We start from the raw sequence: 15613 nt of genomic DNA, 5'->3' as shown, positions 1-15613 counted from the left end.
AGTGTCATTTTGTTTAATTTGTTTTGCTTTTGATGGTGGATAAGATGAAATTTTAGCTGTTTCAGCATCAATCCAACTTAAAAGCATCTTGGACTTTGTTTTCCCTTCCTAACTAAAAGATCAAGGCATGTATTAGACACAAGCATATTTGCTGCCTCAACTCCTCTGACACCCATATTAGGAAAAGGCCTGCTACCAAAGCAGGAAGCTGCACACTCCTAACCCTTCTCCCAGGGTGTGGGGTCCCTTGATGCCATGAAGAGCTATTGCAAGGTGCTTCTGTACTTTTCCAGCCTGGAAATGGAGGGTGACTAGCCCTGGTTCCTGCTATGAGAAGATAACCAGCCTCATTTTCTCAGTGCCCCAGAGATCTAGGATAGGATTTATAAACTGGAATCATCCTTAATCAGCTTGAAGATCCCCTAAGAGGCATTTGACTGGTGCTGCCATCTGTGTCCTCAAAGCAATGCTGGTGGCAGCGTCCTGTGTACACATGCAGAGCTAATACCCAAACTAAAAACTGGGTAACTGGCCCTGAAGTGCTTGTAAGCCCACAGGGAAATGTTTGAATTTTACGTTTTGTTGGGTTTTGGTTTGCTTGGCATATCTAAAGGTGCCTTTTTTTTTTTTTTCTTTCTGCTTTGTTCTGCAGGACTTGTTCTAACATGGAAAACAAGTCCAGAAGACTCTCCTTCTGACTGTTACCTTTGCCCCAAGCCACCCCAAACTTTTATGCTCACATTTTATTAAAGCAGGTGCTCCCTGGAATCTCTGGGACCTTTTTGAGGCATTTGAAGCAGAATATAGAGTGGTCTCACCTCCTTCCTTAATCTTCCTGGTGGTTGGGATGTTCCACTTGTATCATAGGTTTTTTTATTACTGATGTGCTCCGCTGTTTTTAAATGTGAACTTGTGCGCAAATGTGCAGATTCAATGTTCTTGTTACAGATTGAATAAATTTTTATTTTGAAGATGAAACGTGTACTTCATCAGATGCAATAAAGGAGGGAGGTGCTGGAGAAAGAGGGAGGGTCAGAAGAGGAAACACAGTGAACAGCAGTAGTTTTCAATGATTGATCCCAATCATGTCACCCTGAAGAGAGAGCTGAGCCCCCAAAAATAAATGAAACACCTCAGGCCACTGAAAAATTTCTAAAAATGGGACATGAACATCTTGAGGTATTTAGTGGTGCCATTCATCACATACAAGGCAGGGCTATCATCTAGGAAGAGCTCAGTTTCCAGTTCCCAATTGCTAACAAAATTTGCTGAAGTTTCCCCCGCTCCCCCCCCCCCCCCCCCCCCCCCCCCCCCGCCAAAGAGAAAAACTGCTTTGAACTAAAGTCAACCTGCTTCATTCTGAATCGTCCATATCAAGTGGGAGGGGCACAGTGCTGGTCTTTAGCTGGAGTGCATGATGGTGAAGGTAAGGGCTTTCACAAAATATTCTAAGGATCCCTGACCAATCTAGATAAGCTCAGTCTTGGTTTTCTAGCCAGAGCAGATGGACCAAATCATGGCTAAGTTGCCAGCTACCTCATCCAGAAAATGGCCTCCTAAAAGATGAAATCTATGATTGTCTTCTATGGATTGCCGTTCAGAGCTAACAGTTCAAAAGGGAGGCACGAAGCCCAACTAGCTCCTTTCCTTCATTGGTTCTTCTTGCCTTAACTCTGCCCACTCACAGCTCTGCCAGGCCTTGGCAGCCAGAAGAAGGCTAGAGGGCAGGGCCGAGCTACGCCAGGCCCAAGCAAATATCTGAATCACTGTACTCAGAAAGCACCGCCCTTCCTAGATGATGGAACTGAAGGGAGCATGCATTGAAGGATTCCTGCTTCCTAGTCCCAAGCCCTTCACTCTAGAAGGGAGTCTCCTGTTCTGTTTAAAGAGAAGGAGGGTGGGGTAGGGGAAGTGCCATTTCAGAGGAGGCAGCACATAAAATCCCCACTCTGCTAAGGAGTGGCGCAGAGTTGGAAAAAATCTGACCCAATCCTGTTCAGAGAGCTGTAAAAATATGGCGATTGAGCCAGGACTGGAACCAGTTTTTTAATTCATTCCCGGCATCCTTCCCTCTGTGCCACACAGTATAAACTCTGTTACGCTTTAGCTCAGCACTTGTGAGATAAAGTGGCACTGTCCTTCAGGGAGAGATAGAAATGCATGCTGCTGAAAGGCATGGACCAGATGCCAGACGACGTGGGTAAGAATCATAGCTACATCAACTACCTGTTGAGGTTGTGATGGGTAAGTCACTTAACCTCTTTGTGGCTCCATTTCCTCAACTGTTAAATAGGGATAATAACAGTACCCACCTTAGAGGATTGTTTTTTGTTTTTGTGTGTGTGTGTGTTTTGAGACAGAGTCTCACTCTGTCACCCAGGCTGGAGTGCAGTGGCATGATCTGAGCTCACTGCAACCTCCGCCTCCCAAGTTCAAGCAATTCTTGTGTCTCAGCCTCCTGAGTAGCTGGGATTACAGGTGTGCACCACCACACCTGGCTAATTTTTGTATTTTTAGTACAGATGGGGTTTTGCCATGTTGGCCAGGCTGGTCTCAAACTCCTGACCTCAGGTGATCCACCTGCCTCAGCCTCCCGAAGTGCTGGGATTACAGGCATTAGCCACCCGCGACCAGCCTAGAGGATCGTTAAGAGTATGAAATTAATACGTATAAAGCCCTTAGAACAGTGCCAGTGCCTAGCACATAAGCATGGGTTATTGTTGTAAAGGAGCAACTGAGTCACTCAGGTATTTTCCTCCTAATCCTGTGCCTGGAATCTTTAGGTAAAAGAGAGATGACTCATGTACCCCTCATACCCTGCCCCCGCACCCCTATGCCAGGAGTTATTTCTGGAGCACTCGTAACAGTTTTTTATTCTGTTCCCCTACAAGCCACTGACTCTTGATTTGATTCTATCCCTACAAGCCACCTGGACTCTTCCTGAGAAACAAAGGAGCCTTGTGGGGCCCTTCATGGTTTCTACCACCTTCCCTCCCCTTTCTCCCCAGTGCTGGTATCTGCCCTCCGGAAGGCTGTGTTCCATTCACTCGCTCCCAGGTGTGCCCTAGAGAGTGGGAAGGAATAACTGGTCCCAGATGCCCCTATGATCCAAGGGAAGAAATCCAGACAATGTGAAGACACTAGGTAGGCTGGAGCTACGGGACTGGTTGGTCTTCACTGGCTGTATTTTGATCAGTTTATCTTTAATCTCCTTGACCTCGGTCAGCATTCAGTTCTGTGAATATTGGGGGATATGGGGGAAGCTAACCTGGAACACAGTCGGGCACCAATTCAAACAAGGCCCAGAAAACATTAGGGGTCTGGCCTCTGGGCTGGCTTCTCTGACCCCTAAAATGTGACTAGAGACCTGTGCCAGCCTCTTCCCCCGGCATCTGGAGGGGAGGGAGTGTCAAGGTGGGTTCACTTTACACTCGGTCCTCTCCTTGGTCTTTCAGCTGCTTCCTGCCCTGCTCCATGGAATCCCCTCTAATGGGGTGAAATGCCTAGCACACAGCCAGCATTTTAGGTTTCTCAAATGATCGCTATTGCCATTCATAACAATAACATTCACAGCCCCGTGTCGGGTGCCCTCGCACTTGCCCTAGATCAGGATCTGCCTGGGACCTCATCCTCTAGGGCTTCTTTCCCCCAGAGAGGCCTGGACGTGCAGTCCCGCAGCCCCGGCCGGTCGGGACAGCTAAATTGGGAGCGCGATTGCGGCTGGAATGCGGGCGGAGGCACCTGATCTCGCACGGCTGCCGGCTCTAGGGGCACACGCCCCCTCGCCGGTTCCCTCTCCAAGCGTCCTGCTCTGGGTCTGCGAACCCGAGCCTCCCCAGCTTACCCACGAGTCACGGAGGGAGGGAAGGAGCGTGCGTACCCAGCACACAGCGGCACACTTACTTTTGATGCTTCTCCGAGGCCGGCGGAAGCTGGGAGCGCAGTCGGGGGCGCTCGACTTTCCCGCCGCTAGAGGGGGCGGGGCAACTTTGGTTCTGGCCCCGCCCCTAAGCTAGTCCCCACCCCCTCAGGTTGATGGCAGCAGCAGCTGGGGCTGCAGAGGCGCAGGGCCCTGGAGAGCCGCAGGCAGCGGCCTGAGTGCGGAGCCGGACACCCGGGTCCCAGATACTACGGACACCCGGAGAGCCAGCTCCTTCGCCCTGACGCCTTCTTCGGCCCCCTACGCACTCGGGCCCCCTCCGCAGAGGATTCGCAGCGTGAGCGCCCCGCAGCCCGCGCAGGACCAGGTACCCAGCCCCCCACACGCGGCCGCCACCGCAGCCGGCAGAACGGGCAGGGTCCCTGAGGGGCGGAGATCTGCGCCCCCTCCCCCCGCGCCGCCAAATTCGGTTTCGGGATGGGAGGACGTGGTGTCTATATTTGGCCAGCGCTCCCGGAGGGCGCAGACACCTCGTCTCGCAAGAACGCAGTGCTGGGGCAGGAGGCTGGAGAAGGGTGCGGGGAGGCCGGGCCTCAGGCTCGGGGCCGCAGACGCGCCTTGAAGGGCACGCGGATGCTGGGGCTGGGGTGGGGCAGGAGCCACTGGCTGGGGCTTTGGGAGTACTCAGTGTGTCCTCTAGAGAGGCCCTAGCTGGAGAAAAGGCACCACACCCTCCCCATCCCTGCAAATCTGGCCTGGCCGCGGAGGGGGCAGGGGTGGAGGATGGGGTTGAGGATCCCACCCCTAGAAGAGTTCACTAGGAAGAAGGCCCAACCAGGGCGGGGGACCCAGAGGAGAAACCAGACAAGCGTATGGTAGGCAAAAGCCAGAAGACCATGATCAGGGCTCCCTGGAGAAGCCAGTGCAGAGAGGAGTGGGAGAAGAGGGACCCACCTCACTCTGTGCTGCCACCCGTCCACCCACAAGGCATGGGATGAAAACAGTAGCAGAAAGGACTCAGGTTGGCTGACAGGAGGAACTTCCCCCTTGGCAAATTTTTAGAAAAAGGCAAAACCCCATCTGCCTGAACTATTCCAGAGATGCGAGTTCGGGATCCTGTGGTGGTGCAGTCCTGGCCCCATACCTGGCTTTAAGCCAAGATCCAATGGTCAAGGCCTCTGCTTCTGGACAGGGTGCCTCTGGGAGCTACAATCACTTCCCTGAAGAGATACTCATCAAGACTGTCGGAGCGGGGCGGGGGGGGGGGATAGGGAGCGGGCAGTGTGGCATTGAGGCTCCTCCTAAAAACATTCCAACGTCCAGAAAGCTTTCAGTCCGTTAGGCTCCACAATCCCCTCAGCCTGGGTCTCTATGGAGAAGTCAGGCCCCAAATCCTAGCCCCTTACAGTAAACAGCATTTTACACAGCAAAATAACTTTCCCATACTCTGACCACCTTGAAGAAAGCTCCCTGCTTCTAGGACCAGACACTATATGGACTTATACTTGACTCCTGACCACATAACCCTTGTCATCAGCCACCCCTCCACTCCTCCTCCCTCCCACAGCTCACAGGACTAAGGACCAAAGGCATTTCTGGGCACTGAGATCCTACCTCTCTGCCCGCAGCTATGAGCAGACGTGTGGTTCGGCAAAGCAAGTTCCGCCATGTGTTTGGGCAGGCAGCAAAGGCCGACCAGGCCTATGAGGACATCCGTGTGTCCAAGGTCACATGGGACAGCTCCTTCTGTGCCGTCAACCCCAAATTCCTGGCCATTATTGTGGAGGCTGGAGGCGGCGGTGCCTTCATCGTCCTGCCTCTGGCCAAGGTGAGAGACCAGGGAAAGGAAGCAAGTGGGAGGACACTGGCTGGGGCCCCTGGGAACTCCCGAGGCAGCCTGTGTTCTCACCTAGTTGCATTCCACAGTCAGGAGAAGTGTCTGTGTGGATTGTCTCCTCCCTATTCCCCAAGCCCTCAAGGACCAGAGGGGAGGCCACCACCCCCCACCCCACCCTCAGGGTGGCCTACTCCCACTCCCTAGCCCTCCCGCCTCTCCACGCACCGCCCCATTCCCAGCAGGGACCAGAAGGGGAGCCGGCTGATAGAGATGGTTGGGACACAGCGCAGCCAAGCTTGGCCAGATTCCATCACTGCCTCTCCTGATGCCGCATCCCCTCATGTTTTGGGTGTGGAAAACCTCCTCCCTAGCCCAACATGACCATTTGATTAAGTCACATCTCAGAGCAGCAAACTGAGGACAGGGTCAGGCTCTATCCAAAGAGTCCCTGGTTACCTCCAAGGACTCTTGCAGTGAAGTAGAAAGAAAGGGAAGGGAAAGGAAGGGGAACATGATACATGAGGCCAGAGCCCTCCTTACCCTTAGGATGGGGACCAGGCACTGACTGCCATGTTAGCTTCATAATCTCAAGCCCCTTGGCCATCCACATCCCAAGGATGACTCCCCCCCACCCCCAAGGTATGACCCTGACCTGGATTCTGGCCCCTACACCTTGTTAGGGGAGGCTCCACCGGTGGCAGGGTCAGGAAGAGGCCTGACAAAGCCAGTGACTCACCCCAGACAATGCAGACACCATCCTGGGACACAGACCCCAGGGCTCAAATTTCAGCTGGAGCTGCCTCCTCCCCCAATATGTCTGCTCTTTCAGTACCACATAGCCACCCTCTCCCCCACTGCCTGGTCTGGACCAGTGCCTGTCCCTGCAGAAGTCTCAGAACCCCCACAAGCAGCCTGTGAAGACCAAAAAATACGTGGGCCCCCAGCTCCCATTTGGGGATAGTAGGCACCAGGACTGCTTGCCGCTTGTGGTTCCAAGGTGAAAGTGGTTCACAAGGAAGAGATCTGCCAAGGGAGCCAGGAAAGGGCTGTCCAGCACTACAGTATTACCTCACTTCGACCTCTTCCACCAGGAGATTCCCACAGACATCTCAATAGGAGAACGGGCTGAAGAACAGCCTCCTCCAAGTAGGTGTCTTTGGAAGCGCACTGGACTGGAAAGTTCAAATCTCAGCTCTATGAGTATCTTATTGTGTGTCCTTGGTGAGGCCATCTTACCTCTCTGTGTCAGAGTCCCTAATATTAAACTATTTCAACTCTGCCTTCAGTAAAGTGCAGCAAGTGGACTGGATGGGGTTAGAAATGTGGAGAGGGATCTGCAAAAAGAAAATAGATAATAGGGAACTGAGGTGTAAGCAGATCTGCTACCCACTCCCCAAAAAACACACAGGAACGTAGCCCCACATCTTCCTCTCTAACCCCTCAGACAGGGCGAGTGGATAAGAACTACCCACTGGTCACTGGGCACACTGCCCCTGTGCTGGATATTGACTGGTGTCCACACAATGACAATGTCATCGCCAGTGCCTCAGACGACACCGCCATCATGGTAGGAGCCAGGGGGCTACTGCTGGGCAGTTGAGCAGGGGAGCGGGGAAGGCTGCCTCACCTGTGCTGGGGAAGGTGCTAAGGGTGGTAATAAGGGAGGTGCTGGGTCCCAGAGCCCTGCCCTGCCCAGCTCCCAGACTATTTTTAGCTACCTGCCTACCCCTTCCCAAGATGCACTGCTTAGGACTAATTATAGCCATGGCCAACCAACGTGGTGCCTGCAGAGCAGCAGGGCAGTGCTCTGAAGTCTCCCTGCTGGAGTGAATGGGAGGTGTCTGGAGAGCTGGCAGTGCCCCCTCCTGGCTCTCAGCTGCTTCTGCCCTAGGCATGCGCCACCACATCTTGCCCTGCATTTGACCCTTACCACTCAAGAGAGCCGGTAGGGAAGGAGTGGAGGGACAGGGTGGCTCCTCATTCCACCTACCTCATGCGTTTTCTTCCTACCCAGGTGTGGCAGATTCCAGACTATACCCCCATGCGCAACATTACGGAACCTATCATCACACTTGAGGGCCACTCCAAGCGTGTGGGCATCCTCTCCTGGCACCCTACTGCCAGGAACGTCCTGCTCAGTGCAGGTCTGGGGGCGAGGGAGGGGTGCCCCTTAGATGGGTGGGTGGTGGCAAAGGCGGGACCCAGGTGACCATGCCTGGCCACTCTGGGCAGGTGGTGACAATATGATCATCATCTGGAATGTGGGCACCGGGGAGGTGCTGCTGAGCCTGGATGACATGCACCCAGACGTCATCCACAGTGTGTGCTGGAACAGGAACGGTAGCCTGCTAGCCACCACCTGCAAGGACAAGACCTTGCGCATCATTGACCCCAGAAAAGGCCAAGTGGTGGCGGTGAGTGCCTGGCCTAGCCACTCCCCAGCATCCCCTGACCAGTGGCCGGCTGTCAGCACCTTGTACCCACCATTATCAGAGCCCCTGGTCCTGGCTTTCACCTGTCGCATCCCTGCTCCAGAGACTAGCCCTCTTCCCCCGTCTCTGCAACCACAACAGGTCTCTGCCCTAAGTAAGCCCCCAGCCTGCAATTCTCTGCCGGGCTCCTGTTCCCTCCCCTCCCTTGCATCTCAGAAGCTCAGAAAAGGGCTCCTCGTTTTGGGATTGAGGAGGGGAGAAGCTGGAAACTCCACCCTCCCACCAGAACCTGCATGAAACCTGAGCTCCCGGACCCCTCTCCTCTCAGCCGGCACCCAGACGCATCTTCCAGGGTCTGGGGCCTGACACTGGCTGGAGGGCTGGCCCTTTCTCCTTGTGGACCCGCTGGGCGGGGGATGGGGGCAACCCTTGCACGTTGCTTATCCCAGCCGGGTGCCCTGGGTGGGCGGAGGCCCTGGCTCTGCCGGCCTCAGTCTAACCTGGGGTGCGGGTGCGTGGGCCGCTTGCATGTCTGCGTGGAGCACAAGCGCCGAGCGCGGTCGGGCGGGCGTGCGGGCGCTCTAACCCACTAACCCCGCGAGCAGGAGAGAGCCCGGCCTCACGAGGGCGCCCGCCCGCTGCGGGCTGTCTTCACCGCAGACGGGAAGCTGCTCAGCACCGGCTTCAGCAGGATGAGTGAGCGGCAGCTCGCGCTCTGGGACCCGGTAGGCCAGGCCGCGCCGTGCGCGCTAGCTCGCTCCTTCGCTGGGTCCGCCAGGAGCGCCTTCCCGGGCTGTGGCTGGCGCCCAAGAGGCCCAAGCTGAGCGGGGAGCTCCCCGTTCAGGAAAAGCCTCCCTGCGACTCCGGGGAGCCAGCAGACACCCCTGCTCCAGGGATCGGCCTTTGAGCGCGCTTAAGGGTTCGGGATCGGCTGAGAGCCGCGTGCCTCCTGCTCTCTCCAGGCCCGGATGCTCTCCAGGTCAGGGGCCAGCCGTGGCCCCGCAGGAAGCTGAGTGCTTAGGCCCCTTTTGTCTCTTCCCCGCCTCCGCTCCTCCACCCCGGACACCCAAGTCAGCAAGCTGGTTGCTCGTCCCTCCATGCTCCTCAGAGCAGGCGGCTGGGTGATGTCCCTCCCTGTCTCCCCCTCCCCCCAGGAAAGGTTTGCGGCCCACGAGGGGATGAGGCCCATGCGGGCCGTCTTCACGCGACAGGGCCATATCTTCACCACCGGCTTCACCCGCATGAGCCAGCGAGAGCTGGGCCTGTGGGACCCGGTAACGCAGCTGGAGGCTTGGGGTGTGTGCCCCGGGGACTGGCATCACGGGAGAGTGGCCAGGCGCCCCCCACCCGCAGGGCATGCCCACCTGGACAGGACTGAAGGCTGCTGCCACCTCTGCAGCGCCTGCCATTCTCACACCCACCCCTCTGCCCAGTTTTGCTGCGTCGCGTGAAGGATCCTGCGCTGGCGCCCCCACCTGGTGATGCCGAGTCCCTGGGGGTGGTTTGCTGTGACTGCATGCGGCGCGCAGCGGGTATATGTGCCGGGGAGGAGGAGGGATGTGCGCAGGGGAGGAGGAGAGATGTGCCCGGGGGAGGGGCCTGCAACTCTGGTCACTAGAGGTTTGGGGCATACGGTCTGGGAAGGCCAGGAAGCGTAAAGGGGCTTCTGGGGGTCCCGAAGTAGCACGGGAGGGTGGGGCAGGGCTGGTCACGCCTCCTGTACTCGGGCAGAACAACTTCGAGGAGCCAGTGGCACTGCAGGAGATGGACACAAGCAACGGGGTCCTATTGCCCTTTTACGATCCCGACTCCAGCATCGTCTACCTGTGTGGCAAGGTGCTCACGGCCGGGCAGGGAGAACACGGGGCTGGATGGAGATATGGAGGGCCTTGTCCGGGCGCGCCCTTGAACCGACTGGTTTTGCAGGGCGACAGCAGCATTCGGTACTTTGAGATTACCGACGAGCCGCCTTTCGTGCACTACCTGAACACGTTCAGCAGCAAAGAGCCGCAGCGAGGCATGGGTTTCATGCCCAAAAGGGGACTGGATGTCAGCAAGTGTGAGATCGCCCGGTCAGCGGCCTTGGCCCCTCCCGAACACCTGCCCGCCTCTGTCCCCCACTCATGTCGGGTCCTAGCCACGGGGCTTCCCCAGTAATGCAGTGCTTTGGAAAAGGGGGAAAGGGGGATAAGACAGTTCTGTTTCAGTGCCAGATCCACCGCTCACTAGCCTTACATTCTCAACTTCAGTCTTTTACTATAGAACCAATAATGTGTGTAATGTGCAATATGCATGGTAGGCGCTCAGCAAGTGTTGGCCTCCAACCCCCTTGGTCTTAGACAGGAGAAGTTAAGGACGTGGAAGTCTGCGGGGGTGCTGAACCCTGCTCCCTTATAGGTTCTACAAGCTACACGAAAGAAAGTGTGAACCCATCATCATGACTGTGCCCCGCAAGGTGAGGGGCCGGGAGAAGGGTTGGGCAGGGCTACTAGGCGGAAGGGAGCGGAGCAGGCCCCGCACCCCTCTCACGCAGGTCTCCCTGTCCCACCCAACCCCGCAGTCAGACCTGTTCCAGGACGATCTGTACCCGGATACGCCGGGCCCGGAGCCGGCCCTAGAAGCGGACGAATGGCTCTCTGGTCAGGACGCCGATCCCGTGCTCATTTCGCTGAGGGACGGCTACGTGCCTCCGAAGCACCGCGAGCTCCGGGTCACGAAGCGCAACATCCTGGACGTGCGCCCGCCCTCCGTCCCCCGCCGCAGCCAGTCGGCCAGCGACACCCCCTTGTCGGTAAGATCGACCCTGCTGCACCCTGGCCCAATCTACATTTCCCCCTACCGCCCCTATACGACACGGCCTCTCCGTCCTCCGCCCCAGCAGCAGCACACCCTGGAGACGCTGCTGGAGGAGATCAAGGCCCTCCGCGAGCGGGTGCAGGCCCAGGAGCAGCGCATCACGGCTCTGGAGAACATGCTGTGCGAGCTGGTGGACGGCACGGACTAGCCCCGCGCGCCAGGCAGGCGGAGCGGGGCGGGGCGCACAAGCTCGGCCCCGCCCCAGCTATTGGTCCCGGACTCCGGACCCCGCCCTCTTGGGCTGGGGCCGGGGGCGGGACTGGGAGGGGAACTCCGCCCCTCACGGGAGACCATAACTCTTGGAGCACAGGGGAGACCCACGTCGGTCCGGCGGAGGCTGGACGGCGCGCCTCGTCTGGGACTCGGCTGGAGCTGGCCTAGGGAGGTCTGGGGGGCCCAGCAATGGTACTGCACGGCGAGGTGGTGTCCCCCTTTGTCCTCTGCCCAGGGCAGGGAAAGTGCTTAGTATTTACGCGATGCTTGGGGACATTGGAGCCTGAGCTTGACCTCAGATGGGTGGCGATTTGATGGGTCCCCCCAGGCTGGGGAAAATGACAGCGCTTCTCCTAATCAGCTCACTGGTTTCCATCACCCTGAGTGGTAAACCAGATGGGCGTCACCCCAGTTCTGCAGACACATACACATCCCGTTTGCTGCAGAGCCGGACCCAGTGGTTACACCCACAGAGGTCTGTGGTAGAGCGCTCTCTTCCTTCTTTCCAGCGACAGGGGCGAGGGCGGCTTCCTCGCGGCAGCCCTCGCGGAGAAATCTCGAGAGAAGTGGCATGAGGAATTAGGTTCATCACAAATACACACACACTGCCCCCAACCCTCTGCTGTTGCCTCTCTCAGAAAAACAAGACGTACTGAATGAAACATTTTACTAAGCGTTCAGTCTGTGCCTCCTGCATGGGTGGGAGTGAGGGGAACAAGACCCCCAGCCTCTGCAAATGCTACCCCCAGGCTCCTGGGAGACCTGGCGATGCACTCCTGGGCTCAGGGCCCACCAGGCAGTCTCTTACCCTAGAGCTCTCCCCACTCTTGAGGTTCAGAAGGACCCCAACCCACACCGTAGGCGTCCCCCCCCCCCCCAGTAAAGTCAGGTAGCAAAAGCCTCCGGTTTGAAGCCTCTTTTATTTGTGCCTCAGAATCAGTCTGGTGCCCCTGGCATCAGGGAAGTGGGTGGGAGGAACAGTTTCTCTTTGTTCTTTTCTTCCATCCCTTTTTGTGTCCCTTCTGAGCCTCAGGGGCTGAGCCGGGAAGGCCCGGGACAAGGGTGTGCGGTGGGCCCCTGCCCCTAGCGGGGTCTGTGCTTCTCTGGGTGGGTGAGGTGGGGCAGGGGAGAGCCGGGGGTTAGCACCATTGGATGAAGGGTTTTAGAGTCAGTCTCCGTGTGGGGGCAAGTGGGATGTACAACCACAGAGGCTAGCAGCAGCTGGTGGGAAGGGGTGGGGGTGGTGCCAGGGCCCTGGGAGAGCCCTTTGTGTCCAGTCTACTCGGGTCTAGTGCTTACCCAGCCCAATATGCTCCCCACTCTCTGAGGCACCATGAGGGAGTCAGGGCTTGGCCAGGCCAGGGGGCTACCTTGGACACACTCCCTGATCACAAAAAAAAAAAAAAAAAAAAAAAAGATGTGCCTTGGGGGATGGGACTCCAACTTCTGGCTGCCCAAGGAGAAGCTGGAACCACCCTGAGACCCAGGACGGGTGTGGGGGCTGGGGGAGCCGGGTACCCCGGTAAGTGCACTTGACGCTGAAATGCCGGGGTTGGGGAGGGGCTGGGCCCTAGACGTGCTGGTTTGTGTCTGGGACAAAGCAGCGACACAGCACGCGAGGAGCTCAGCTGCCCCCCAGGAGTGAAGAGCAGAGATGCAAAGGCTTCAGGGGCAGTGTCCTGGAGTGCGGTTAGTGAACAGAAATGCGGACCGGCCACAAGGAGCAAGGGATGGGGACAGCGCTCCTCTAAGGATTCATCTCGCCCTCAGGACCGCCTGGCTCCGCCCCAGGACAGATCTGAGCCCAGGGGAGCGGGCTGGGGAATCAGCATACAGCAAAGCAGGGGAACCAGGCCGTGCCAGCTGCCTCCAGGGCACTGGCCTGGGAAGGTACCCCGCGGCCATGCCGAATCCCTCCCCGAACCGTGCCTGCTGCGCTGCTGCACCGGCGAGGCAGTGGCTCCAGTCTCCAGCAGCCGTTCTGCAGGCGCGCAGGCCAAAGTTTGCCTGGCTCCTGGCCCTGGGCGTGGCGCGCGTGGCGCAGGCGAGGGTCCCGGCAGGGGGCGCTACTGCTCGGTCAGTGAGAGCCTAAGGATGCGCTCCAGCTCCTCCTCCTCCTGGCGCGCGCGCCGCCGCCGCTCCTCCTGCTCCTGCGCCGACAGCTCCATCGCCAGCCGCAGCTGCTCGTCGTAGCTCCGGAACACGTGGCCGCTGGAACCTGGCCCTGAGCTGGACCGAGGGCTGGGCACTGACGCCGGGGGCGCAGGCTGGCGCTGCGGCGTGGGCGGGGCGCTCCTGGGGGTGGGGAAGAAATGTCGCGGGCTCCCGGGCGCACCCACCCACCGGCCGGGGCCAGGACACGGCGTGGAGGCTCCAGGATGGCCCGGGGCCACCACCCTCTAGTGGAGGCCGTCAGTCCCGCGGCGTCCTGGCCCCCACCTGGTCGTGGGGGAGCCCAGCCCCTACCAAGTTCTCCCCGTCAATGCCTGGGGAGAGTCTGAACGCCGCGGTGAGGCCTCGATCCCTGCCCCGTGACTGCCGCCTTGGAGCCAGGAAAGAGTAGTGGCAGAAGCCATCCCGATACCAGAAGGGTCCCTGCCGAGGGCCCCGCGGGTTCTCCGGGCTGTGTCCTGGCTTAGGGGAGACAGGATCCTCTCCGGAGGATTCTCTCCGGCCCAGCGGGCACTGACCTGTCCTGTCGGCGACCCTCGTAGGACATGGGGTGGGTGCCAGGCTTGCTGTTGGTTAGCGCCTCCCAGATGGTGACCTGCGGGAAGGCATGGGCATTAGCCGTGGCGGCGCCGCAGTCCCGTGGACCCGCGCACCCGCGGAGACGCACCTGGTCATACTCACTGCCCGCCTCAAGCAGGCTCTGCTGGATGGCGAATTGCAGCAGGTCGTCATCGTCGTCCCGGGTCGCCGCCTCCCGCTGGCCGCCCATCACGCTGTAGCCGCGCGGGGCCTCGAACAACGCCGGGGAGATCTCGCAGCCGCGGCAGGAGGCTGGGGGCGCGGGGCCTGGGTCAGGCACGGCCGGGCAAGCCCGTCCCACCCACCCCGGGGAGAGCCGAGGGGCAGGCGTTCTCGCGGGGAGGGGGCCTCACTCGTGGAGCTGGAGCTGCTGACGCTGGAGGAGTCGCTGCCTGGGGAAGGCGTCTCGCTGCTGGGGCTGCCTCGCACCGATGGCACTGGCTCGTCACAGCCGTTGAGGTTCCCGAAGGTGATGCGTGCGTTGAGGATGTGGAAGATCGGGATTTCTGAGGATGAGGAAACCATCAGGCACCACCACCCAACTCCTCACACCTCAGCCTCAGCCCCGCCCCGCCCCAACCTCATCTAAACCCTGGCCCGCCCGCCACTGGCTCAGGAGAAATGGCGGTGCAGTCTCACCAATCTTGACCGGGAAGCCAGGAGGCAGGCGCAGGGTGATGAAGTCCCGGAGCTTGGCAAAAAGCGCATTGCTGACGGCCATGAGGTCAATGATGGGGGCCACCTGCTCACACAGGGACAGGGGATGCTCCTCACACAGCCACAGCTTGGCCTTGAACCTGCCCCCACCAGATCCCAAGGGGTGAGGGACACTGCAGGAAGCCATGGCCTCCCAGCATCTCCTGGAGCCCCAGCCCCCCACCCTCCCAGCACCGGCAGGGTCCTCACTTCTGTGTCTTGGTGGTCAGTTCCATGGGGCGGCCCATATCACGGTTGCCCAGCTCAAAGTTGGGGTTGAAGTATTCTTCTGCAGTGATGGCAGTGGGGTTGGCTTGGCTCAGAGTCTGAGTAATCAGGGTCTGTACCACATGGGGAGGGGCCCAGGAGCTCCCCTCAGTTCCTGATGCCAGGCCAGCTCATTTGCCGTCACAGGGCCAAGCTGTCCCCTCTGCCAGTGTGGCATTGACATGGCCTTGGGCATTGTGGAAAGGAGGTCCACATGGGCCATGCTAAGCCTCCCCAGCCTCCTTCTGAGCCACATCCACACCCCTCCACTTATGGGTACCCCTACACACACTCACCCCATTTTGGGGGCCCCCGTGCTGCTCAGCGATTCCCAGGAAGGACTGCAGAGGCGTCTTACAGCCTACAAGAAATGTGGCATCTCAGAGGACACTGTAGCTCCACACACACCTGGACACCGCATCAGAGGTGACAACACCCAAGACCTAGGAAAGAGGCTGCTTCCTGGGGTGGGGCCTGCTCACCCAACCACATACTCAGGCACCTTCACCTGAAGAGGACTGAGGGCTCCAAGGGCCAGGGGCCAGGGCCTCTGTGAGCACAGCTTAAAACAGTAAAAAGTGGCCGGGCGCGGTGTCTCAAGCCTGTAATCCCAGCACTTTGGGAGGCCGAGACGGGCGGATCACGAGGTCAGGAGATCGAGACCATCCTGGGTAACACAGT

At 58.7% G+C, this 15613-nt stretch overlaps 2 protein-coding genes across 2 annotated transcripts in view; one reads left to right on the top strand and one right to left on the bottom strand.

Annotated features, from left to right (window-relative positions):
• The first annotated feature begins 4026 nt into the window (after positions 1-4026).
• CORO6 (coronin 6) lies at positions 4027-12119 on the top strand. Its single transcript, XM_011940849.1, has 11 exons — positions 4027-4247; positions 5448-5708; positions 7162-7284; positions 7732-7861; positions 7950-8131; positions 9304-9423; positions 9881-9985; positions 10076-10221; positions 10547-10604; positions 10710-10940; positions 11028-12119. The coding sequence occupies exons 2-11, from the start codon at positions 5511-5513 to the stop codon at positions 11151-11153; spliced, it is 1419 nt and encodes a 472-aa protein (XP_011796239.1). The 5' UTR covers positions 4027-4247; positions 5448-5510; the 3' UTR covers positions 11154-12119.
• Positions 12120-15613, bottom strand: part of ANKRD13B (ankyrin repeat domain 13B) — a 31731-nt gene continuing 28237 nt past the window's right edge. Inside the window, exons 9-15 of the mRNA XM_011940848.1 lie at positions 15229-15293; positions 14876-15006; positions 14609-14766; positions 14323-14475; positions 14058-14221; positions 13909-13985; positions 12120-13513 (exon numbers count right to left, since the gene is read on the bottom strand). Coding sequence (XP_011796238.1) covers positions 13285-13513; positions 13909-13985; positions 14058-14221; positions 14323-14475; positions 14609-14766; positions 14876-15006; positions 15229-15293 — 977 coding nt within the window. The 3' untranslated portion in view covers positions 12120-13284. The remainder of the gene's footprint in view (positions 13514-13908; positions 13986-14057; positions 14222-14322; positions 14476-14608; positions 14767-14875; positions 15007-15228; positions 15294-15613) is intronic.

Source organism: Colobus angolensis, unplaced genomic scaffold (assembly GCF_000951035.1).
Source record: "Colobus angolensis palliatus isolate OR3802 unplaced genomic scaffold, Cang.pa_1.0 Scaffold193, whole genome shotgun sequence".
NCBI lineage: Eukaryota > Metazoa > Chordata > Mammalia > Primates > Cercopithecidae > Colobus > Colobus angolensis.
Note: the sequence above shows the minus strand (reverse complement) of the source record. Positions and strands in the feature narration are given on the sequence as shown.

What these genes read in the sequence shown, in the direction of transcription:
- CORO6 (XM_011940849.1), top strand. Translation starts at nt 5,511, where the DNA reads ATGAGCAGACGTGTGGTTCGGCAAAGCAAGTTCCGCCATGTGTTTGGG. An exon ending in GAAAAGGCCAAGTGGTGGCG is followed by an intron (nt 8,132 to 9,303) that starts GTGAGTGCCTGG and finishes CCCTCCCCCCAG; the next exon opens with GAAAGGTTTGCGGCCCACGA. An exon ending in TCGTCTACCTGTGTGGCAAG is followed by an intron (nt 9,986 to 10,075) that starts GTGCTCACGGCC and finishes CTGGTTTTGCAG; the next exon opens with GGCGACAGCAGCATTCGGTA.